Raw genomic sequence first — 26,164 nt, forward strand, 5'->3', positions numbered from 1 at the left:
ATTCACGATTTGTATCACTGACCGATAAGACAAATCAATAATAGTAGAAATTGTAAATATATTGACATACTTTGTGGTCATAAAAGCCATTACAGCCGCAATTATGCTTTATGTGCCGGTGGAGGAGATATAATGACGGACGATGCAGGAAAATAATGAAGTGCAGAGATCATTTCCAGGCCATAAAGGCGGTAACGACATCATATTAATGCAGGACACATCCGCCGGAGATAAACACGCATGCATTAGCTCTGCCTTATCTCTGCCCTGCATTACTTAACCTCCATGTGTGCGGCTCTCAAAAAACGGGTTCAGATACTACTCACAGTAACACACGGCGGACCATTTCACAAGTCCTAATAAGAATAATGTTAGAAAAGTGAAAGGTTCCGGAGAGACAGACAAACCCGGCCTCCTTTCCTCCGTCTCACTTTCATTGTTCACACACGGGGGCAGCACCTCTCGCTGACACACACACGCACACACATACACCTACATCTACACGCACACCCACCCATGCACAAGTCTGCACCCTCCCTCTCTCACGCACACATGCATTGACACAAACTAAGCCACATATACACAACTACATAATAAAAACGACTGACTCCTATACACGCTATGGCCAAAGGGATAAAATATAAACACTTTCAGCACACTCCTTGCATATAGAAATCGCTCGCTGTGGGTACTCGTCTTACCTCACGACTCGGGGCTGCAAAAAGAGGCGTCGTTTGAGCTAAGGGATCATCAACACGCCAAAAAGAAAGTACTACAAGGAGAGACCCAGCGTTGGCGTTTCTCTCGGGGTGATACACGGGGCTGGTGAGGCCGAGCTTGTCGAAAGGTGGCGGCGGGAGGTGTTGTGAAAGCGAGGTGGTGGGGAAGGTGTGGCGGCCCGCGGGGAGGAAGGGAGACGGAGGACGGACCAACGGGCTCACCACCTCACCATGAATCTCCTTTCTATCCTGGCCCCTCTATCCCCAGCCCAGCCAACCACACTGATGGGTATATCCTAATGTCCTACGTGAGGGAAATGTGATATGGTCGCATGGGTGAAGGTCAATAAAGCCGTCTTCTGCCCGTGGGATATGGAGGACTGTTAGTTTCATTGTGTATGCTATGTCTGTCTGAACTGGGTTTTTTTTTAATTCATCTCCGCCTATAGCGCCAGTAGGCTTTCTTCAGGGGCCTAGTGGTCAGCCCAATCCCGTCATGGCACAAGCAATTTTTTTTATAGTGGCGCCAGTTATGCTTGGCTCATGCTGCCCCCCGGAACTCATTTTTCATTCACTTGGACGGTTTCTTCTAGAGTCCGGTTTGATGGGTGATCTTCTGGACAGCATGTGGGTAGTCTTAGGCCACTCGGCGGTGACTGAACAATCTCAGGTGGTAGCGTAGGGATTCGAATCGACGTTGTCCATGGCGTGATGAATGAGGGCCCCGCACGCAAACCACTCAGCCACTGCAGTGAGTGGTAAACATTTTTAGTATTGTTAAGCACATTGGGAGGGATGAAAGAGGATGTGGTTCAGCATTATGAAGCGTCAGGCAGGATATTTACGTTGGCCAAATCGATAAGTTTTTATTTGATTTGTTCATGATTTTTTTTTCCTTCAAAATAGATTTACTTTTTAACTCTTTAAGTGGAAGAACAACTTTTCCTGGCACTACCAGAGGGCACAAGTAAAACATATCAATTGGATACGTAATAAATAACTAATAAGAAAGTTACAAAACTACCACCTACTCTTTGTTCTTGCAATGGCCAATACTTAATTCACATATTTTTTTTTTACTGTCATGATGTAGCCTCAGGTTTCTTGCTCATACGAACCCCGCCCTCGTAACGGATTATGATTAAGAAAGTCTAACATGTTCCTCCATTTCTTATTTCTTTACGATATAGAATTTAAACTTTCCAGTCAACTCGTCTCCAACACCTCTTTGAATGATTCACCCTTGTGAAGTAGCTCCCCAGTACACGTTGCAGCCCCCACCCACCCTCACCCTCCACCTCCCCCTTCATCCTATCACAACGGATAGATTTTTCGACTAACACCTGCGCCAACATCTGCCTGGTATACCTGTCCTGGGAGAGCCACATGGACTCTCACCTGGATGGTCTCCTTCCTGTCTGGCCCTGAAACCTGGATCCCTCAACCCGACGACTGGTTCTGGAGGGTACAGGAACACAACAGCTGATGCAGGGCCTACGAGTGGGTTTTCTCCCACAATAATGCCGGGGTATATAATTACTCTAAAAAATCATATAAAACACCGAACAATTTTCGAAAGTCATTAGAATCATTGCCTGTCACCGATTTTGCTGTTATATTATATTAAAGTGCGTTGTATTTTCTTTTCTCAAATAGGTTTTATGTCCACTGAATTATAAGAGAAATATTAATCCATGTTCGGTTCCGGTCCAGAGCATCAAGAGGAGGAGGAGAAAAAAATAAATATAAATTAAGTTTTGATGAAAAAGGGACAGGAAAAGGTAACACAATTTTGATAATTAAGCTATATGAGCAGAGGCAAAAAAAAGATATATTTATGTGGAAGGAGAATGCCAAAAAAAAAAGAACTCTGCGATTTTACTCTTGGGACTTTGCGGATGGCGGCCACAGACGTTGTAATTAGAGGCAACAGTAAAAAAGAAGGGAAAGAGAGACTAAGACGAAACGTGCGAGTGTCATACCACGTCAGAAGGACTGGAGGGGAGGGGGTCGAGGGGGAGGGGGAGAAGTAGGAAGAAGGGAGAGAGAGGGAGCAGGAAGGGAGGGGCTGAGGAACCAGTCTTCTTGAACCGGCACAGCCTATCATTCTGACTCAGGAGGTGAAAGTCGTAGTCCTGCCGGGTGTTAGTCTGAGCCTCCTCCTCTTCTTCCTTCCCCTCCTCCTCCTCCTCCTCCTCCTTCTCCTTCGGCCCGTTACTCCAACCCTTCACAAGCATAAGACTCAGAAATGGGAAGTGGTGAGGAAAATGATCGCTAACGTTATTCTGGTCTTTTGTTTCGTTGTAAAAGTTCTTGGCGGCTCCGATGATGGCAGGGCAGCGTGTGAAATATCGTCGCTAAAGGGAGATACGTGTTTATTTTCCAGTTTGCGATGCCATTATGGCCATCCATGTATTAACTCTTCTTTTGCTTTCTTTTTGTTTTTTGTCTTTTTTTTTGTCTTATGATTAGTGGGTTTTGTGTGTGTGTATGTACGATGAAACATTGATGCCGTATATGCTGCCAGAAAAAAATATTATTCGTTCATCTTATATTTAAAGAGAAATGAGGAACTTGTATATATATATTCTCCCCGAGTAAATAAACAAAGCCATTGTCGGAAAGAGCAAGCAAACAAATACTGAGCGGATGTGTGAGTAAACAAACACATATTTTATCCGCTATGATAGTTTTCACGCGTTTCAAAACACCTCCGCAAACTCAGGTAATGTTACGAGCAGATTATTGGCAAAAGACTACTCGGGCGACCCTCTGAGTGGTGCCTGAAGCCGTCAAGTAATGTACGAGGAGAAAACATGCGGGAAAGGATACAATATGAAATGGGAGAAACGTCTGTCAACCTTCTGGGGAATTGGCTATTTTTCTGCAGCGTTTTGATTAATGTCTTCGTTACTCTTCCAATATTAACCGAGTGAGTCGTTTCGTGTTGTGGCCGCCGGACGGAAGGCCATTGAGAGATAGACGTTTTACGGGTGTATCGACGAGGGTAGCACGATATCAACGCGAATTCATCATGTCGTACTCAAAAGACCGCCACGGCGTTTCCTTGTAACATTGAGGCACTAAATATTTTCACCTCTAAGGCTTGCAGTTTTCACTCTTAAAGGCGTAGTAGTGTTCCGATTATTAAACTCTATCAACATTATGGAGGCAAATAGTTTTAAGTGTAATTTAAACACAAGCGAAATAGGTAAAAACTAATAGATATCACGAAATAATAATAGTCGTCAGAGGTGATAAGTCTCAACTGCAGTACGACAAAGAATCAGATCTGCAAACAACCTTCCCAACCACCACCACCACAACCACCACCATTACCAGCACCACAAACATGAATTAGGAGGAAGAGGATTCAGACCACTACAGTGATGCGACGGTACACACTTAACTTATCGGAAAGCAACTAGGAGAAGGAGAGAAAGAAAAAAAAGTGAGTGAAGTGCGCAGTAACCCTTCATCGACACGAAATATTATTAGTGACCGCGACAGGCCCGTGTGGCGGCGGCGGCGGTGGTGGTGGTGATGACGGCGCAGCTCCGTCAATAACTACCCCGCCGCTGCTCACTCCCCTGTGTGGCGCGGCGATGACGGATGGCGCTTGTCACATGTTTGTAGCGGGCCTCCAGTATTGCCCAGGTTGACAATTTTATACGTGTGCTCGAGCATAACTCATCGCGGCTGCAATCAGGGGACAACGATAATGGAGCCGCGGGTATAATTCGGCCTTTCAGGGGTATTAACAGCGAAATACTTGACAAAATTGGCAATAGTGGCCTCTATAAAGCGATTATATAACGCTCAATAGGCTTCCGATGACGGGGAAAATGAGGCTCCAGTACTGGTGGCCCCAAGAGTCAAACTCGTGACGCGGCACCGACCCGGCGAGGAGCAGCTTAGCGCCACCCTCTCGCCGCGGAATTGATGGTCCCACAAGTTGGTATTCCCGGCCAGCCAGGGTGGCCAGAAGCCCTCGGACATCTGCATAATTTCGATTGCCTTGCGACGATTTCTTGAACGCAGTAAATGGTTGAAGGCAAATGCAGAGGAAAGGCATCACTCCGGGGCTGCTAATGGAGGCTGACCCGCCAGGAAGGAAGCGAAACCCCCTAGCCGCCCCTGGCCAGCCTGAGGAGGCCAGGCCGCCCCGACCACCGCCTTCACACCACCTCTGATCTATATATAAATTTGCCTTTCCGTCGGGGTGTGAGTGAGCCTGCTGCGTGTGCACGTGACCTGAGCACAAACAAGGCCTTTTTCTCGTAGCGGAGGCACACGGCACGCGTTGGGTGTCGGCGGCGATGCAACCCTTTGTCTCGTAGCCATGCTGTGAGCCACATATTGTATCGTAGAACTCAATAGCTGAATCCCATAATTAATCAGTGCAGGGAGGCAGAGGATGACGGCTGCACTTCAGTCTCATGCTGTTGTTCATTCTCTCCCTTGTGGTTGAGCCTGTTGAGGACCGATGGCTGGTGGTACCATTCGCACCGAGCCTTCTACTGTTTACGAGCTGGCGGACCCGGCTTAGAGATGAACAAATATCTCACTTGTGTTTACTGCTTTCGGGAGGATGGAGAGGCACATTCCTTTCCTGAACTTCACTTTAAGGCGAGAAAGCGACGGCAGACCCTCACACTCGGCCATAAAGAAGCAGCGTGACCGAACGGTGGCCTGACAGGGGGTCACCTTCGTCGACGTTGCAGCAAGGAGTCTTGCAAGACGTGGTGATGATCTGACCTACAGAATTAGTTCCAGGATCACCATTATCCTTGATTATGTTGTCAGCAAAGTGTGGCTTAGCAGGTTATGAGCCCCAAAACCCGACCGGACATATAGAGGAGCGAGTCCACCTGAGTCCTCGGCCCTCAGCGGGGGAGTCTCGGCCCGTTATGGGTGCACGGGGGAGGCGAGGCCGGGGAGTGTGTCGTGAGGAAGCCCCGTCGCGGCCCTTTGTTCCCTCTTATTACTCCTCCCCGCCCCGCGCCGAGGTGCTGGCCGAGGGAGGGAAAGGAGAGGGAGAGGGAGAAGAGAGAAAAGAGATTATCTTAGTGTCTGCGCTCGTGTGTGTGTGTGTGTGTGTGTGTGAGTGTGTGTTAGTCTGAGTGTTGCCAGTAAATAAATATGGCTTAAATGGTTCACGCAGATCAAAAGTCGTATATAAAACAGCGCCATTGTCATCCTTCACGCAGGCCTCAAAAATACGCGCCCATTTCGCAGGCCGTAAATCCCTCAGTACTGCGCCACTTCACAACTCTCCACTTGCGAGTACTTCCACGCACCACCTAAAAACACGATCGAGTCGGAAAATTCCCACTATTCCATTTCTCTTTCTCTCTTTTATCCCTTCTCTCTGTCTCTCCCTTTCATAAACTTTCTCCCTCTTCGTTATCAATCAATTAAGCGACCATCTATTCATACGCGTTTACTAATTATCAGGAACCAAGGAACAATCATTGCAGAGCCACGTAAACCTCACCTTTAATTTGTAGTGAGCAGGTATCCCCCACAACCTTTGTCAGGCGCGGGGACGTACAGGAGTCAAGTCGTATTTTTGGACAGTAATTGCCTTTTTTTCTTGTCAAATTAGGTAGTAACCGCGAAGTATCTCAAAACTGGTCTGCGCAGCGCCAAGACCCACGGCGGCTTAATGTATAGTGAGAATCCTGAAAATATCTGTTCTTAATGTTGGATTAATAGCTCGGTTGTCACAATAAAGTGGCTCTCAACACGGTGGCGTCTCTGATCGCGCGGCCCACAAAATGACGTTGCGATGTTGATTACGATTTATCTATCATTTTCTTGCGGGGGCAGCCGATAACGAGGCTTGATAAATGAAACGGGGGTGTAATCTCCTTCTTTATGCATCACCCGAGACTACAATTTGTAAGGCGAAGAAGCTTGGCCTGCGCGCCTTGTGATTGGTAAAGTTCTGTGTTGGGGCCCAGCACTGTGATCGCCTGCCCCAGACGTGCACTTACACCGCCTTAAATATACGAATTGGTAAACGCACGTGGAGGCGATTTTATATACACGTATCTAATGTCCCTCGCGCATACCTGTGTTTAGGGACATGGAACCCCTAACTGAGGGACTAAAAACACATCTGATTACCTGCACTTTAATTCTAATGATAAACAATTACTAAAAATGACATTACATCCTCTTTTTTTTGTGGGTGTGTTTGTGAGTGCTTGGCAGGTTTACGGCAGAAGTTAGTTAACAAGTAATTTACTCATTATTTATCATCACAATCATTTGTCAGTAACCGACTGTCCGGCAAAAAAGTTGTTGCAGGCGGCCAATGGTGCTGATGTTGATTGTGTGGCTAATGGCGCCGGTAATGGTGAAGATAGTGATCATCGTGATGTATGCATTGTGAGTTATTTTAAGTCGGCTTATTAATTTTTATCGCAATTTTTTTGTTTGCGGTAGAAAAAAATAAGGTTTCTAGTAAATATAATCATGGAAGTTTTATGTTATTCTTGCTGGTCGCGTTTGTTGGAGTCTCTGTTTTACATTAATATAAAAGAGATGGAAGTCGGAGTTTATGGAACAATCACAAACTATTAGCTCAGGTGCCGTTTGGTGTTTCGGCACGAGGGAATGGCGAACATTAAATTAATTGCGGTCATAAGGGGGCAATTCACTATTCATTGCGTGTGTACGTTATAACTTTGCTCGGGTATGGAGAGAATGAACATTAATTGGCAACACAAATGAAAGTATGACGTGCTATCCCAACCCCGCGCTCCCTTGACGCTGCTGCATGACCCCGATTCGTTATTATATTAAAGCAATAACTAATATCGCGTCCGTTTAAGTATTTCCTCCTCGCTCCAAGACTTTGTGTGGCGAACTAATTACCTCAACAGTCAAAACCAATCAAACGGTCGCCTCCCAGGTAAACTGCTCCTAAAGTATCTAATGGCTCGCCCTCATTGGCTGCCCGGGGTGGAGTGCGGCGCTAATGGGTGGTCACAGGACGAAGGTGTTTTTTCAAGTGAATTTATTAGTGGTGAGGAGACTAAGAGTGATGGAGGAAGGCAGGAGGCTGAGGAGCGATGGAGGAGGAGGAGGAAGTCCCGGCGGAGGAGGAGCAGGAAGGGGAGAAGATGGACGGAGAGAGACAAAGACACAAAGGAGGAAGGAGGGAGAGAAGGAGGAGGAGGAGGAAAGGAGTGAATGTGAGAGGAAATAAGCAGACAAGAAAGAAAAGGAAGATGATGAGCATGAGAAGGTGTGTGTGCTTGTGTGTGTGTGTGTGTGTGTGTGTGTGTGTGTGTGTGTGTGTGTGTGTGTGTGTGTGTTGCAAAAGATGTATCCAATAATGTATCAGTGTTTCACAATTTGAATAAACTGCATAATAAATACTCAACTCATTGTAATATCGACTAATTATGATCTTGGATTTTAAATTTACAATATATATATGCTTACTAGTGTGTGTGTGTGTGTGTGTGTGTGTGTGTGTGTGTGTGTGTGTGTGTGTGTGTGTGTGTGTGTGTGTGTGTGTGTGTGTGTAGCCAATTATTATCAAATGAACTTCGTCGCAATTATAAGTTAAAAAATGCAAACTTTCGACGATAAAAATAGGCTGTGATTGGCCGAAGAAATGTAAGTTCGTTCCCACGTTCATCAGATCGACCTTTCTTGGCCCAGACCCTCCCTCCAGGTGCCTAGGGGGGGGGGAGGGAGGAAGGGAGGGAGGCGTGAGGCGGGACGGGCGAGGGGCGAGGCAAAATCTATATAATTTTAGTCTTTACGGTGACCACGTGTACATGCCTGGCGGGGTTTGTCTGAAGGAGGAGTAGGAGAAGGAGGAGGAGGAGGAGGAGGAGGAGGAGAAGTAGGAGAAGAAAGAGGAGGGGAGGAGTTGTTGGTGGTGGAGAAGGGTAGATGTGAACGAAGAGCTGGTGGGGAACGGCAGGCTAGCGAAAGGACTGCACGTATAAGAATAATTGTGAACAAAACTTAAACATTGTGAGAAACTAATAAGGAAGGCAATGGAGGTCAGTGGTGGGTCGAGAGTAAGTAGGAAATTGTGTGGTGCAGGAGGAGGAGGAGGAGGAGGAGGAGGAGGAGGAGGAGGAGGAAAGTGGTAGTGGTGGTGGTGGTTGTGAAGTCAGGAATGTGACGAAACTCATAACTCAGAAAATTGTGAAACCTAGTCATGAAAAAATATATCGGGGAGAGAGAGAGAGAGAGAGAGAGAGAGAGAGAGAGAGAGAGAGAGAGAGAGAGAGAGAGAGAGAGAGAGAGAGAGAGAGAGAGAGAGAGAGAGAGAGAGAGAGAGAGAGAGAGAGACAGAGAGAGAGAGAGAGAGAGAGAGAGAGAGAGAGAGAGAGAGAGAGAGAGAGAGAGAGAGAGAGAGAGAGAGAGAGAGAGAGAGAGAGAGAGAGAGAGAGAGAGAGAGAGAGAGAGAGAGAGAGAGAGAGAGAGAGAGAGAGAGAGAGAGAGAGAGAGAGAGAGAGAGAGAGAGAGAGAGAACGATTACAAAGAGTGCCAAAAAGAGAACAATAGTACCAGATCATTAAACAAAAAACAAAACAAAACAAAAAAAAACAGCCTTGCGTCGGAGAGTCATCTTGCACATTACTTATTTTGCTTTCCATTTTCCGTTCACATTTTACCTGAGAACCAAAAGTCATTACCGTTTTTATGTTACCTTTACCTGCTACTCTTCGTCTGTTACACGCGCATCAGCTGACAATACTAATGCAACCATGAGTAGACTTTTTTAACTTTTTATTTTACTCGCATATATTACCGCCCAGGCCCTAAGCAGCCCCTCCAAACTGGCCTCTTCTTTACGACCTGTCTTGCCTGAGGAATGTACGGGCGAGGGAGGGCATTAGGCGCCTCAAATGACTTGCAAATGTAAAGTAAGTGGAATTGCGTTTTGGTATTTATGGTATCAATGGTTCCCTTGATTGTCGACACTTAGCCCATTATTCTATCACCTATTTGTGCGATCAGTAGATAGAGAGCTAATGGCTGGCATCATCCCTCGGCGCCGAACAAGGTCTGATCAATGTTACGCGCAGGGCTGTTATTTACCATTGCAATTTGAGATTAAGAGGATACAGACGGACCCTCACGGCGGAGGCCTCGCTCGCCCGTAAAATACAAAGGGAAAGGAATATGAGGAACTGGTAAAAATCCCTCCAGAACACTTCACTAATGATCCCACGACTAAGAGTACCGAAGAAAAAAGGGAAAAGATAAATAACAGGGACGGGAAGTTGTGCTGATGTATGTATCCTGGTTTTGGTTGTTAGGGCGGCGCGGTGCGGGACGCCTCTCGGCTCTTCCCGCTTGCCTGGACGAGAAATCCCTTCCCCAAGGACGCCATAGAGGAGGGCTTGAGGGATGGAGGGCAGGAGGGAAGGGCGGGAAGGAAAGGCGAGAGGAAAGGAGAGTAAGAGGAAAGGAGGCCGGGAAGACAGGGTGAGATGGAAAGAGGGTGAGAGAGAAAGAGATCGAGAGGGAAGGAAGAGAGGGAAGGAAGGCGAGAGGGAAGGAAGGAGGGCGAGAGAAAGAAGGGTGAAAGGGAAGATTAGCGGGAAGAAAGACGGACGGGAAGGTAGGGCGAGAAGGAGGGAAGGCGAGAGGGAATGTGAGAGAGAAAGGAAAGGAGAGCATTAGGATAGTACGACATGGATAGATTCACACCATATTCAGGCACCTCCTCCACTCCAGTTTTAACAAGAGAGAGTTTCACTAATCTCTCAGGATGACGGTGTAGCAATGTTTTTTTTCCGAGACACCACGATTCCCTCGGCCAACCAGCTGACTACCGATGGGTGTGTGTTTTATGTTTACTTTTTTCACTGATTCACTTATAGCACACGGAGGCAACAAGTTTACGAATGATAGTCTCCTGGGGCAACGAACACGACTCCTACACGCGAACTAATAAGGTTACGTTGTTTATGGGATTCGTTTTACGGGTGTCGAAGGCCGATGGAGAGAAGGGAGGAGGAGGGAGAGGAGGAGTAGAAAGAGGAGGAGGAGGCGAGGTGTGTCAGGCCAGCGAAAGAGAAAGAATCACCCGGTTTTCAGTAAGAGCAACTTCCGGAGCCATTGGAGGTGTGTGCAAGAGAGAGAGAGAGAGAGAGAGAGTTCATGAATAAAACCATTAGACGAATTAAAAAAAGTGAAGGCGATGAACTCCACTCGATTAGAAAAATGGACATCGAGGTCTGATACGACGACAGGATAATTCTTAAACGACAGTGGTTCGCAGCTGGAACATATTACACACAGTAGTCCGATACATGTAATAGCGCACATTATCCCGCAAATTGTTGAACGATAATATCCATCCCTCAAGGTAATATCGGCAGGTGATTAGGAAGCATTATGTATTTTTCTTGAAGTGGTCATCAAGGGGTAAAATGCGCTCTAACTTCCTGTTCTTCTGAGCACAATGGGAAGAAGAAGGAAGAAGAAGAGGAAGAAGAGAAAATGGGGAAGTGGGTGACGAAGAAGTATTGCCATCCAAGAAAAAAAAGGAGATTAGAAGAAGAAAGCTTAAGAGGAAATGAGGAAGTGGGTGATGAAGAAGAAGTATTGCAATCCACGAAGGAATTGTCAGCAAAGGAAGAGAGAAAAAAAAGGAGGAAATGGTAAGCAGAAGAAGGAAGAAGAAGAGGAAGAAAGAGGATATGGGGAAGTGGGTGACGAAGAAATATTGCAGTCCAGGAGGAGAATTTAAAGAGAGAGAGAAAAAAAAAGAGGAGACGTGTGTGTGAAGCTAAAAATGGGGTCGTGAGGGAAGACTGAGGAGAGTACAGAGGTGAGAAAAGTCAGGGAGGAGGAGGAAGAGGAAGAGGAGGAGTAAGGTGATGCCTCTTTGTCATCCCCTCTCGATGTGTCTATATCAGCGTGACGCCGTGTATCTGTAGGGGTGGCTGAAGGGGAGAGGGGGGGAGGGTATCCATGGGTCGGTGTCGTATCATCCCCGCCGCTTCGGGAGTTTTATGAGCAATATGGGCAGCGTCAAGCACGACCCGAGATCTTTTTACGATCTATAACGATTCATGTTATTGCTCGGGCGACACTTGGGTCTGCATACGCGTCCCGCCGCCTGAGTTATGCGGCCGCACTCCCCTTACGTCAACACCGCGGCCGTAGACACCCTGCTATTTGATGTTTTTATTATTTTTTGCTAGTGTGCACGACCCCGGCTGAAGGGGGCAATAATTTTACTGAACTAGCCTTTGACACAGTGACTTTGGGCGAATATTGTTACGTTTATAGCTTGCCATAAATCTGACAGAAACAAGGACGTAAAGAAAAAATGACAGGAATTATCTCGCTCTCATGTCGCTATGACGGCGCCTCTTTTTGTGTTAGTCTTTTCGGAATATTTGTGACGTAATTATTTACCAGGAAGACATCTTTTTTATATTGTAATGCTTGATAAGCTCAAGAACGTTCATGTGGCATTGTTTGTACATGTCTAGTTGTTTTAACATGTTTAGATTATATTTTGTGAAAATAACAGAGGTCGCCGTGACGTTAGAGCCTTTAAACTACGAAGGCAATGGACATGCTTCTGCAGCGTCATAAACTAACGGACATAACCTGCAATTACAATTACGTTCTGGCATGATGATAAAGCTCCCTAGCAAATGCTCGTTCATAGCAATTACATCTATTAGTGATCCTACTTCAGGAGCAAATGAGTTTCGTGTACTGATATTCACTGATATTTTTCATTGCCGGGCTTGCATAATTTATGGGTAATATAGAGAATAAAAGATTTTAAAATGGCGATCCAGCACTGACTATAACTCATAACATTTTCCTTCTTTTTCTCTTTACTCTGTATTTCCATGCACGGCCGGTGTGCTTGACAAATGATGTATCTGGCTGATATAATATATATATATATATATATATATATATATATATATATATATATATATATATATATGATTTATGAAATTTTTATGCATAGTGTTGCGCAAGTTGTATGCACATCATGTTTATGGCGCTCGGCTCAACGCAACACAACCAGTTTCTCCGCGACGTGTCCTTGCAGGCGCCCGCCGCCTGCCATTTCTCTTACTGCCGCCACACACGCCAGCTCTTCAAGGGCACAAAGCCTTTGACTTACCACAAAAGGAAGGACTGAAGATAATGATTAAAAAAGCGTTTCTATTTAAGTTAATAAACGATAATTCAGAGAAGAGCGGCCGGACAGGCTGAGTCAGAGAGGCGAGGATTTCTTCACTGGAATGCTGCCTCGTCGCGGCGCCCCGTTGGCCGTGTACCATGACGCGGAGATAATTCCATGTTTCTCTTTCTTTCTTCCTTTCTTCAAGCAACAAACGGCACAGCCCGGGAACCTCTTTTGCCAACAGGTTATAAAGCATTACCAATAAAGGTGGTAGGCTCAGTGATGGTTGAGAATTCTTCCTCATCCGCCAGTCTTAGGTTTTGTTTGTATGTCTTGCCCGTCAAGCTGTGAGGGGCAGGCCTCGCTCCATCACTATCAACAATGGTGTTAAGATTCCTTATGGCTCTGGGGTACGCCTCAATTCACTCCTTAAATACAAATCCGCACCAGACTGGAACCTTAATAGAAAATCCTGAGACTCGCGTCCGCTGACAGATATACAGCAATTACCTGTTCTTGAGTTGGCCGCAAATTATTGATCGCATCGTATTTTTACCTATTTTTTTGTTCGACCCACGGAGAGGCAACTTTCTCGACCACGCAGCGCAGCGCCATATTTCATTCCTTTGCTAAGACTGACTTGACCGAGTTCGCCAGACAGGTAACGGAGACTATTGCACACAGGTGAGGAGGTGAATGGAATAACCGTAAACTGGTAACAAAAAAAAAGCTACAGTCGCTAAAAATACAGTGTGGCAGTAATGCTCGCGCTGGCAGCCTTGAGTGAGCGCTGCCTCTGACGTGCCTGCTGCCGCTGCCTGTTGACCGAGAAACAGCTTGTGAGAGGCAGAGAACAGCTTTCTACCCTATAAACGGCGCGGGCGGGTCATCCTGTCTGCTGATGTGCGTGTGCGTGCGTGCGTGTGCGTTTGTGTGTATATGTTGGGGGAGAGAGGGGGCGTGTGAGTGTGTGTGTGGGGGGGGAGAGGGGAGCCATGTATGTGTGTGTGTGGGGGGGAAGGGGAGCCATGCATGTGTGGGGGGGGGGGGGAAAGGGGAGCCGTGTGTGTGTGTGTGTGTGTGTGTGTGTGTGTGTGTGTGTGTGTGTGTGTGTGGTCGCCCCTCGCCTCGCAGTCCCACCACCCCTTTGCGCCCCCACACGACTCACTCTTTTTATAGACTGAGGAAATATTTTATGGCGAAAAATTGACCATCGCGATCCTCGACCTTTACTGTCTGTTTGCCGAAGAGACTGCGGCTCACATTCCTTTGTTTTCCTTTTACATATTTACACGGCCGCCCCTCGCTCCGGTGTGTGTGTGTGTGGGTGGGGGAGTGGGGGGTGATTGTATATATCTATAATTTACACCCAATTCAATTCAAGCACACTGGTATGAATATATAAACAAGCGAATGATGTGAATAATGCATAGCCGTGAAAAAAGCGTTGCCGAGCGAAGGGGGGAGAGAGACAGAGAGGGAGGGGAAGGGAAGGAGGATGAAACAAAGGAAACAAAGGTAAAACAAAAGGTAATATTCTCAGGTAATAATCATGAACTGAGGCCTTAAACTTGCCCTTCACGGCGCCTCCCACACACCCCCATGTACAAGGACGCCCACCACACCCCTTAACCCCCTTCAACCTTCCCCGGAGACACGAGACACAGCACCCCATTATAACACTATACTGACCTCCTGTACATAGAGGCGGATTCACACTTCGAGGGAGCCTGCAAACTGGTTCTTAATGGTCACTAGACATTGCCGTGAAAGAGAGAGAGAGAGAGTAAAAAAAAAGTGCAATATAGAGGGATTATTAACATTATTTAGTTGAGGCAATTTCCGTTCCTCTGTTCACAAGTCTACATTCCTCCTGACGAAGTGCATGCTGAAGGCTAGGTGTGTGTGTGTGTGTGTGTGTGTGTGTGTGTGTGTGTGTGTGTGTGTGTGTGTGTGTGTGTGTGTGTGTGTGTGTGTGTGTGTGTGTGTGTGTGTGTGTGTGTGTGTGTGTGTGTGTGTGTGTGTGTGTGTGTGTGTACTACTGGACTTTAAAAACCTCCCTCCTCTTCTTCAATAGCAACGCACTACCTCGCTACCTTTCCCTCCTCACCCACTTTTTAATATGTAACGCAGTCAGTGAAAATAAATATTCAACCTTCCCCTTGCGCTGCTCACGTTCAGGATACCTACACATAACAGTCCCAATTCCTCGCACGTTTTTCTTCTTATTTTTATTCACCACCTTCCCTCCCTTCCCGGAATACGCAAAATCCCTCAGTTACGCAGGATTTAGCGTAAACTGTTCCGGTGGCAGCGTCGCGGAAAGGGCTGGCAGGGAGACGTATAGCGAAGTGGGAAACGCCGCCTCATGAACACTCGTCTCCGGCTACATTTCCTGCCTCATGTCCCTCACAGGTGAAGGATCATTAGCACCTGGACTTCGGGACAATTACGGGGGATGTTGGGTAATTAATGAGGTGTTTGTTGCGAACTGAGATGCTTTGTCCGGCCATGTGTGTGTGTGCGTGTGTGTGTGAGGGGGGGAGGTCTCTGTGTGTGTGTGTGTGTTGGGGGGGTAGGGGGTGGAGTTCGCGTGGATGGAGGGCGGTCGGTGGTGGTTGGTCGCTAGTTGGTGGAGCAAAAAGCCCGGATGTGCATGTTTTCCCCGCCTTATATTCAATACAATTCTTATTAATCGCTTTTTAAAACAAGTACCAAACGCGACCATTCCTCCGCGCTAACTTTATGACGACCATTTTCTCCAACGACGTGAATGAAAAAAAAAAAATGGATACGTAACACCTCGTTCTGAATTATCATTAAATATTCAGCGAAATTATGGCCGACAATTTACTTTATGACTTTCCTGTTTTGATTCACATTACCGTAAGTAAAATCGTGGGCCAGAGAGACAGGGAAACCCAGACCAACGCGGCGGCCAGATGGTGGGGCGAGGGAGAAGGAGGTGGAGGAGGAGGGGTTAGAGACAGAGGGCGAGGGAGTGTGAGGAAGAGAGGATGATGATGAAGGAGAGAGAGAGGGAGAGAGAGGGATGGTGGGGGCGATCGAGAGAGGAGGGAAGGATGCGAGGGTGGGTGGGATGGTGGTCAACGTGGAGGAGGAGGAGGAGGCTGCGGCGAGGGAGAAGAGGAAAGTTTGAGATGAAAGGATGGAGGAGGAAAGGATGGCAGGATGGGGAAAGGTAGGAGGGCAGGTTACCATACACAGGACAGGTGTTCGGTGAGTGGATGAGATAGGAGGGGAACGGAAAGTCGGAGATAGGTCAAGATGGAGGTGAGAAGGGGTGGGTGAAATGGAAAGAGGAGGGGAGATAAGAAGATAAGGATGCGTGGAATGAAAGATAAAAAGATAAATGAAGGTATTGGAGGAAGACGGTTGGGAGGAAAGAGGAAGGATAAATTATAATACATGATTAGAAAAGGACAAAAAAAACTGATCGAGCAACTAAACAGAGAGAATGTAAAAGTACGTATGAAGATGGAAATATGGAACAAAATAAAAGAATGAAAAAAAAGAGGAAAAAATAATTAAAAAAAAGGTAATGTACACTTAGACCAGACGGAAAGAGATGAAGGAAGTTGGGAAAGGCCTTTATCCTCTAGTAAACAAGTAATGGGCGATGATGATAACAATACCGATACGAAATGGATAGCCTGAAAGACGTCCCCATCACACACACCTGATAAACAACAACAAACACCTGCGGATGCCCCCCCCCCCTCTATACGGTCACCTTCATTACCTTAGCGGAGCCGAACCCTCCTTTACGCGAGCCTGGTTTATCCCCCACACTGAGGCCTTTAATAAGTGGGAATTAGCCTGTTTTCTACACACTAATGACCGTCTTCCTGTGGACTGCAATGGTTGACGTGCGCTCTCATTCACGGGGCAGGATTTGGCGCCAGAGAAAGGGGAGAGAGAGAGAGAAAGAGAGAGGGGATAGAGGAGAAAGAAAAAGACATAGAGGGGGAATAGGGGGAGAGAAAGAGAAGGAAAGAGAAAGGGGTGGTTGGGAGAGAGTAAGAGAAAGAGAAAGAGGGGGAGGTAGGGGACAGAGAGAGAGAAAAGGAAAGAGAGAGGAGGGGTGAAGGAGATAAAGAGAAAGAGAGAGATAGAAGGGGGTAGGAGAAAGACAAAAATAAAGAGAGAGAGAGAGAGAGAGAGAGAGATAAATAGATAGAGAGAATAAAACAGACACAGCAAATAAATGATCAGATAGAAGGTGAGCCAAGCGCTTTTTGATGATTTGTTACGATCGTGGTTTAGGAAAAAAAAAAAGAAAAAAAAAAACTGGTCGGCAAGGACGCGGACACCATGCCTCGTGTGCACGTGACGCCTCTTATTAAATGGTCCCCTAAAAAAAAAAAAAAGAAGAAAAAGAAAAATACTATCCACGAGTCCACGAGCTGTCTTTTTAACGGAAGGAGGTGCGCGGTTATTTTTTTTTTCTCTTTGCCAGACAAGAAGAAAATATGATGACTTCTACTAATTATTGACCTTATTTAATGTACCACGACTTTATGTAATGCGAGGATGTATTTTTCTTTCCTTCTGCTCTGTGATGCTACAAAAAAAAATCAGTATGAGTCTTTCAATATCATGCTTCTTGGAGTCTTTTTATATACATTTTTTCTTTCTTACGTCCTTCCGGAATGCAAATTGACGCACTTAGAATCACCATAAACAACACGTAATGATATTAATAATGGGCCCGGGCACTTGTATCTCCTACTTTACCTCTTTTTATATACAGCTACTTGAAGCTAAAAATACACTAAGGACTACGTGCAGACACACCAGCAAACACACACAGCGAAATTGATAACACAAATACAATAAAACAATTATGTACAGTTCACGTTAATGGCGCTCGTCCCTGGAAAAGATATTTACATTAGAGTAAGCTTAATGGAGGAGGGGAATTAAGCTCCTAGACATTCCGCGGTGTGGGAAGTAATCTTGGCTGTGCATTAAAAGAACCTTCCCCACGTCATACCTGAACCAGCGGGGTGGGGATGGGGAAGGAGGGTGAGGAAGGAAGGGATGTGGGTGAGCTAGGTAAAGGGTGCGGGGGTGCGGGGGTGAGGGCGTGAGTGAGGGCAGGTGAGGGAAGGAGCAGTAGTAGATTCTCCAAAGTTCACCTGTCTCTCTGTTAAGCATAGGGCGTGGGCGATCTCTATCCTCCGCCGTCGTGTAAGGTAATGGTTGAAGTGGAACTCCTTCTCCAGCTCCAGGGTTTGGAAACGCGTGTATGTCTGTCTCCCTCGCCGACGTGGACAGCCGTTTGGACCTGAAAGACATGGGTGGTGTGAGTACTGGTGGCTATGGGTGCATGGATGGGGACGTGGTGAGGTGAGATCCGTTATGAAGGTAGTGGTGGTGTAGTGGTGGTTGTGGTGGTGGTGTGGTGGTTTAGTGGTGGTGGTGTTGCTACGTCAGCCGGAAGGAGGAGGAGGAGGAGGAGAAGGAGGAGGAGGGAGTAAACGGGTTGGTGAGTGGTGATTAAGGAGAGGAACTCACCCGGGCTTGTGGTCGGGAGGTGGAGGTGTTGTGAGTTACCGAGGAAGTCGTCCTTATCATTACCATCATCATTATTATTCCCTCGATGTACTTTGGGGAGTGACAATCTTTACTTTTATGGCGTTAGTTTCTGAGGTTGAATGTGTGGTACTTCTGTGTCGAATCGAAGGACGTTAGCTGAATGGAGAAAGCGTAGAACAGAGACAGAAAGAGTGTGAGTCAAAAAGAGAAAGAGGGAGTAAGAAGTGGAGGAGCAAGAGCAGAATAGGAGCCAAGGTCAGAAGAGAAAGAGAGGGCGAGGAGAGAGAGAGAGAAAGGCTAGGGGGGGTTGGAGGGAGAGGACCATTGTAGGGCCGGAGGTAAGGGAGACAGATGTGTAATTTCGTGCTAAATATTACCTGTAGTCATGAAAGAGAGCTTTGTTTTCTAGGATCCTCCCCCAAAAAAGGCAAGAATACTAATAGAAAAAAAAGCATACCAAGGAATTCCCGTGAGAGCAATGTAAACAGAAAACAGTAACAATAAAATATCAATAAATTTATGAACTGTGGAAGAGACCGTGAACAGCACTAGAGGATGTAGAGTCAATACGAATGATCAACAAAAACTTTCAGCAGTTGTAGTAAACGCAAAGAGCAAATGGCAAGTTAGGGAGGGTAGGAATGGGATATAAATACTGCACACACTAGAAATATACGACCAAGGTGGAGGTGTGGAGTGTGTGGTGTTGGTGGTGGCGGGGCGGTGCTGTAGACTGCCATGTGTGGGGTGGAGGGGGGTGGGGGAAGGGTAATGGTGACGGCCAACCAAAATTACAGGCATTAGGGAAGGTGGAAGACCGTGGGAAGCAACATCTTGACTTAGGAGCAGGAAGGAACAAGACTTGCTACCAGTTAAGGAAGGAAGAGTGGGTGGGTGAATGAGTGACTGAGGGAAGGAAGGGAGGACGAGGAGGTAGGAGGAGGAGGAGAGGCAGAGGCAGGGGAGGAAAGGAGGAAAAACATGGAGTTGAATAATAAATAGGAAACGGAAGGAGTGGCCGGGGGAGTGAGTGAGGAGGAGCAAAGGAGGGACGGCAGGTAATTAAAGAGAAAAATATGAATGCAAATTGCAGTTTAAAAACAATAAAGGGTGAAACTTGTATCATAAAAACAAGGGAGTATACAAGTCGCCTGTAAAGAAGGGTGTTAGTGACGCGGCCTGAATACAAAACAGAAGGTAGATACAAGAATACAACCACAGCAACAGTCGTGTGAAGAAGCATCTGATTCATGAGTAAAATAAAAATAAGGTTATGTGACTTATTGTGATTGCCAGGTGAAAGTTCCAAGAGCTCGTGTTTCACCTGGGCATCACCGTCGACAGGTGTACAGGCGGGCGGTTTAGATGTTCAATGAGGCATGCAGAGAAACATATTTTTAATTTTTACAGTTTTGAAAATGAACTGGATGAGGTGTGTTTGAGCGTGTTTTTGTATGCTTACTTGGAGTGTCGGCGAGTGTGTGTTGTGTATGGTAAGCTAATCGAAATAAAAAGGCACAAATTTAAAGCCTAACGTAAAATAAAACTGAAAAAAAAAAATCCTCAAAATGCCTTTCAACATGTAAATAACAAATGTACAGTTTTTTTCAAATAATTGAAAACGTGTAAAGAGAAAATACATAAAGATATAGATAGGTGAAGAGACAGGTAGACAGATATAGATAGACAGATTGAGAAAGAGAGTAGATACAGAGGTAAATACATAACTCTACTCTGCTACAGTGCAAAACAAAAGAGAATTCAAAAGTGGATCTACTTTCGTATAAACTAAAAAGGGTAAACACTCAGGCAAATAACATACCGATGCATCAATTCAAGGTAAAAAAAAAGGGGGGGAAATATGCAGCAAGCTAAACTATGCTATACTAAGGAATTCAAAGATGCGGAAGAACAAACAAACAAACAAACAAACAAACAAACAAACACAACTACGCTAAAAACTTCCTCTTTCTTTCTCTCTCGTTTTCTCAATCACACACACACACACACACACACACACACACACACACACACACTGAAAGGTGACATAAATACAAGTCAACGAGCAAGAATCAAACATCGGAGGAGTGACTAAAGCATAAAAGCATGATAAGTCTGTGCTGCAAATAAGGCTACACAAATTTACTCTAAAGCAACACATTTATGCTTATAGTAAAAATGAATGACTTGCTGGGGGGGTAGGGGGTGAAAGAGAGAGAGAGAGAGAGAGAGAGATGATGCAATATATTTCTATTTTTTCGTGTTCCGGTTGTTTCAAGTGATGTATATACGTGTCCCGTCTCTGACAAGGAAAACGGAGCATGGAAATAATATAGTCTAACATTGCAGAAAATAATATTAAAAAGAGCAACGAAATAAAAAGAGCAACAACATAACCAAACACAAACTGAACACATGACATTTAAGAGGTTTTCATGGACACCACACATGAAAAAAAAAAATCACTATAAAAAAACAAGGAAGTTGAGCTGAGATGTGTACTTAGGATTTACACGTCAAACATTTCTCATAAGGAAGCATTGGAAGCATATATGAACACTGAAGGCCGACAGGGGAGGGCGAGGAGACGAAAAAAAGGAGATGGATAGCGACATAAATCAAATGATGGAAGACCAAGAAGCAGGAAATGGCGGAGGAGGAGGACGAGAAAGAGGAGGATGAAGACAACGACGAAGGGGAGGAGGAGTAAGAACATGAGGAAAACTTGAAGTAGGAGGAGTAAGAAGAAAAGTAGATAGAAGCAACACCTAAGCAGAAACAAACAGCGATTCATATTCTACTGGCAGTGTGTTGGTGGAGGTGATGGTGGTGGTAGTGTGAGGAAGGTAAAGAAGGAAGAGGAAGGAGGGAAGAAATGAAGAGAGGAAGGAGAACCGAGTGTGAACGACGGATATAGTGTAGATACCAGTGGTGTTGAGAAGATGGTGATGGTGGTGATGATGGGGGTGGTGCTGGAGGTAATGGTGTGGTTGTTCGTGAGGAATGAAGGTAGGAAGAGGAGGAAGAAGAGAAAGAAAGCGAAGTAGAGGAAAGAAAAATAAAGTAATGAGGGTAACTGTGGTGTTGGAGGTAGTTTTGGAGGTGAAAGAGGAAGAAAAAAACAGTTGCAGAGGAGGAGGAGAAGGAGAAGGAGAAGGAGAAGGGAGAGGTCAGGAAAATGAAGCCGAGGAGGACGAGGGCAATGTGGAGGTAAAGGAAGGGACCAGAGGAAACCGAGAGGGCGGGAAAAGCTTAGAAGTAGAAGACGAGAAAGTAGAAGAAAAAGAAAAAGGAGGGAAACGAATTAAGAGGTCGAGGAGGAGAACGATAACGAGGTAGAGGAAAACAGAATTAAACAAACAAAGGATAAAGAAAGGGGATGAGACGGGGAGAGAGAAAAAAAAGGGAAACGTGCTGTGAAGAAAAGGAGATGGAGGATAAAGAGGAGATAGAATAGGGAACAGGATAAAGGAGTGGCAGTGACGAAGAAGAAAGAGAAGGAGGAGGAGGAGGAGGAGGAGGAGGAGGAGGTGAAGGGGGTAAGAAGGAGGAGGAAAAAGGGGAACGCGTGAGGCGGAAGTTGATAATTAAAGTCTGCATGGGGTCGAGCTGTCACCTTAATCGCCTTGCTGTCCTTAGGTAATGGACGCCATCGCAAATCCTAAAAGGGACAGTGCAAAGATCGACCTTCTCTTAACCTAACCAGTCATTCGGCGGGCCATAACAATGTTTAATGACCCCCTTTCCCCCTCTCCCCCTGCCCTCACCCCTCGCACAGAATAGATAGATAGATAGATAGATAGACAGACAGAGAGAATAATCGATTGCATACACACAAAGAAATGAATGAACAATGGCGTGTGAAATTATTAAGGCCGCTTTTTTTTTGTGAGTAGATATATTAAATTTGCCTTTCTCTTTTTTTTTTTAGGGAGGAGCAGAGGAGTGAGCGTTTGTCCTGGCTAGCGGAGTGCGGAAACCGATCATCAGTATTGCTCCAGTCACCACGTTTTTAGAAGCGGCCAATGAGAAGAAAGCAGCGAATAAAACGTCTGGTATTGCATGATACTAGTATTTTATCTCTACGCAGGTGTCTCCCGCACGCACCTGGAGGCTTGATTGGTCTCTCTTTGTACCTTCACTACCTCCGATACCACGCATTCGCAAAGGTATATTAGTTTTTTATCTATTCTGATTCAAATTTATGTAGATCAGTTTTTTATGTGTTTTATCCCTTTGTTTCTCATTTATATAAGTGGAGGTGCGTTTTTTATATGTGTTTTTCTCCCTCTCTTTTTTTCAGCAGGCTTCAGTGTCCATATTGCCCTGACGAGTTGCGGAAAAAGTAATCATAAAACGTCATATAACTCCCTGGGTCGTAAATTTCCTGCGTGTGTGTGTGTGTGTGTGTGTGTGTGTGTGTGTGTGTGTGTGTGTGTGTGTGTGTGTGTGTGTGTGTGTGTGTGTGTGTGTTCATTTACTACGTTTGAAAAAAAAGTGTTGCTCTGAAATATATGTAGTGTTAAGTCTGTAAAATTTTCGGTATGTCTAAAATTGTCTGTGCTGGTCTTCTTTTTTGTGTGAATTTGTAAATGATAAAAACTGATAAAATAAATCGGCCTTGCTTTGTTTCCCTTACTGTATTTGTTTCTTATTTACATTTTTGTGTTTGTGTTTGTATATTTGTATGTATGTGTTAATTTTCAAGGTGGTGCTGTAACTGTGCTAAAACAAATTTCAGTTCTATATCTACACCATTTCCTAGTTTGTTTTCTTAGTCGTCATTGTAGGGAAGACTGTACTATGTTTGCTCATTATAGAGGTAAGGGAAGAGCTGCCTGCACCTCCAGATCTCCAATGAACAACATGAGCTGACAGTGAAGGTATGTACTGTGTGTGTGTGTGTCTGTGTGTGTGTGTGTGTGTGTGTGTGTGTGTGTGTGTGTGTGTGCACTAGCAGTCCAAAAGTTCTCCTGCACCTTAAAAAGATTCTTTGTACTTTTAGACAAGTCAAAGCGAAGTAAAATGGACGCAGTAACGTTTTGCCTCACATTCCGCCAACCTCGCACCATTCGTCGAGTTACCGAAGAAAATCGTAAATGTTCTCGCTTCCGTTACATTAGCCAACTGACAGCAGGCTTCTTGTTTAATTCCATTCTGGTGAAAATTCGGGGCCTTAGGTAATTCAGCGAGTCGTATATATCAATTTCAACCGCAGAAGTTTATGCTTTGGAGCCTTCCTGTCGGCGTGGACTGGACCGGTCACTCCACACGGAAACCCATTGTAATCTCGCTACACCTGTGAATAAGTGCTTGCGGGTTCTGCAAGTAGCTCAGGTGAGGCGGTGAATAGAAAATTTTGCACATTATGTAATTCAGGCAGTCGGACATATCAATCGAGTGGTAAATATGGAGATTCACTACGCGCCGCCAATATTGCCCCCACGAGAATAATAACCTTTCCAAGGTCTCATATGCTGTTATACTTCTCTAGTTTTACCGGCGCATCATACATGTGTGGGAGGGGGGGGGTCCAGGGGGGGTTAGGAGGGGGGTCGAGGGGGGCAAAGCCCCCCGTTAGAGGTTAGGTTATTTAAAGTTCCGTTGGAGTATTTTAAATATGCTCCCCACCAAAAAAAAAAAAAAGATTTCCCACGGGTCCCCCAAGATCGTTAGGGGAAGGGGATTAGGACTTTTTTTTTTTTAAGTACTTGCGCCTTCATATTATGGTTGAGGGACATGTATTTCGTCCCTTAACTATAATATGGAAGCGTAATATCGTATTTTGGAGGCGCGGAGTCAATCTCTACAATTACCGATCGAGGCAAGAGTAAGCAAGAGCAAATGTGCATGTATGATAACTTGTATGTTACCTCGTTGAATTTCTCGGAGGATTTAGTTTAGTCTGGAATACTGTTTAGGCTCCACCAGTCTTTTTTCCTGGTACTAATAATGTTTTGTACTGCCAATTCATGAATTTATTAGTATTGGTATAGAAACTAATTATTCAATACTCTTGGGTCATTCAAGTTCCTGTCTAGAGTTTAACTGCTCCGGAAGTGTTACTGATACCAAGAAGAATATGTCGTTCTTAGTCGGTATTCTGCCTTGGTGTCTAAAGTATGTAATATGCATAATTCACTCAGCACTCCATCAGCAAATACATAAACATTCGTGATAGCCTATTAAGAGACCCACCACCACTACGATCCACGGCCACCCGCCTCCCCTGTGCCTTCGTCAGGTGGGCAGGGCAGCCACCACGCCCTTGACAGGCTCGCAGGACAACACCAGGGCGGGTAGGGTGTCCTAGGCCGTCACAGCCCTTCAACAACGACAACAACAATGGCGTACTAGAGCTGTTTATCACTCAAGGTTGAAGTTGCGCAACCCGCTATTGTTTTATTTCATTCTGCCGTGACAGTGGAAATAGTACGAAATAACACTTTTTGACGACATAAATGAATGCACTGAATGTAAGGAAATGGCAATAATCTTCTAGTGTTGCGTTATTCAACATCTAATCAAGTGAAAGAGAAGGATAAAAGAAATCATTCGAGTTGACATTTTCTTTTCCAGTTCACACATTAAATTAGGCTACTCTTCGTGTTAGCTATGTCCATATGAAGCCAAGGTGTTATTAACATATAAAATGCAGGAAGCTGTGAGTGTCTTAGCGAGCACAAACATTTGACCTCGCCATCCACTTAGTACGGTGCAATATTACGTCATACGCTCATACAAGTTAATACTGGATTCCCCAAAACAATAGGCTAATTTTTCATTACGATAAAATAAGGTGATTTATTGTAGATACGTGAAACGGACTAAAACAATCTATAAACACACACAAAAAGCAGTGATTGAGGTTTAGCAGACGTTGTTGTACCCTGCCGGCCATCAATCATTCCAACAAGTGATCAAGGTGTCGTACTTAGCAAACTGAATTTCCCGATTTCTGACCCAAAGCTGTCAAAACCCCCTCATAAAGCAATATTCATTTATACTCATTATCAAAAACGTTAATTATTCATCCTTTTGAAACCTGGAGGCATAATTTTACGTTTCTATGGGTGGTCTGATTATCGTATTTAGAAGTGGCTTGTCGTTAATCTAGCAACGCTGCACCCCGTCACTCAGAAAGCCTACACGTGGGAAAAAAGGGACGCGTGCCACGAGTACCCGGGAGCAATTATTTCGCCCTTCAAAGACTCCCCAGCAGTAATACCCGTACCCCCTGCCACCCGAGTACTTGTGGATACTCCCTGGTGCCGAAGAGGACAAAGTGGAAGTGAGAATCGGTGCATGAACGTGAAAATTTGCTTGTTTAGTGTAATGTTATGGGTGGGTGGGTGGTGGGGGAGAATGGCGGCGCGCGGGAGATTTTAATTTACTCCGTGACTCCATGAACTATCACAAGAAATAGCATTTGTAAAGGTGTGATTTCACTGTTTAAGTCCGTGTTTGTGTGCGTTTGTGTGTGTGAACTACCCTAATAGAACCGTGGGAATCCTTAACATTGAAAACTTAACGGTGATTAGCGGGATTTGGAATTTGAACTTGCTGCGTGACTAGAATACTTCTTCACTAACTTCGCCGAGGATGAACGATGACAGAGGCGATTCGAGGGGTTAAACTGAGTGATTTGAGTGTGTTTATGCGTGCGTGAGTCGGCTGGAACACTAGAAATCGCTGACATTGTAAAACTTTGGTGTCGGTACAAGCTCCTATCCAC

General features: G+C 45.4%; 1 protein-coding gene and 1 long non-coding RNA gene across 7 annotated transcripts in view; one reads left to right on the top strand and one right to left on the bottom strand.

The window, feature by feature from the left end:
- The window catches only part of LOC127008929 (uncharacterized), an 85,956-nt gene extending 62,714 nt beyond the window's left edge, over positions 1-23,242 (top strand). Inside the window, exons 3-4 of the long non-coding RNA XR_007761465.1 lie at positions 22,361-22,598; positions 22,733-23,242. This is a non-coding gene — a long non-coding RNA (uncharacterized LOC127008929). The remainder of the gene's footprint in view (positions 1-22,360; positions 22,599-22,732) is intronic.
- LOC127008928 (homeobox protein abdominal-A homolog) overlaps positions 1-26,164 on the bottom strand; it is a 187,369-nt gene that overhangs the window by 20,293 nt on the left and 140,912 nt on the right. For all 6 annotated transcript variants that reach the window (XM_050881413.1, XM_050881410.1, XM_050881409.1 and 3 more), the window contains one exon: positions 18,030-18,178. In XM_050881413.1, coding sequence (XP_050737370.1) covers positions 18,030-18,178 — 149 coding nt within the window. The remainder of the gene's footprint in view (positions 1-18,029; positions 18,179-26,164) is intronic.

The sequence above is a fragment of the Eriocheir sinensis genome, chromosome 39, assembly GCF_024679095.1.
Source record: "Eriocheir sinensis breed Jianghai 21 chromosome 39, ASM2467909v1, whole genome shotgun sequence".
NCBI lineage: Eukaryota > Metazoa > Arthropoda > Malacostraca > Decapoda > Varunidae > Eriocheir > Eriocheir sinensis.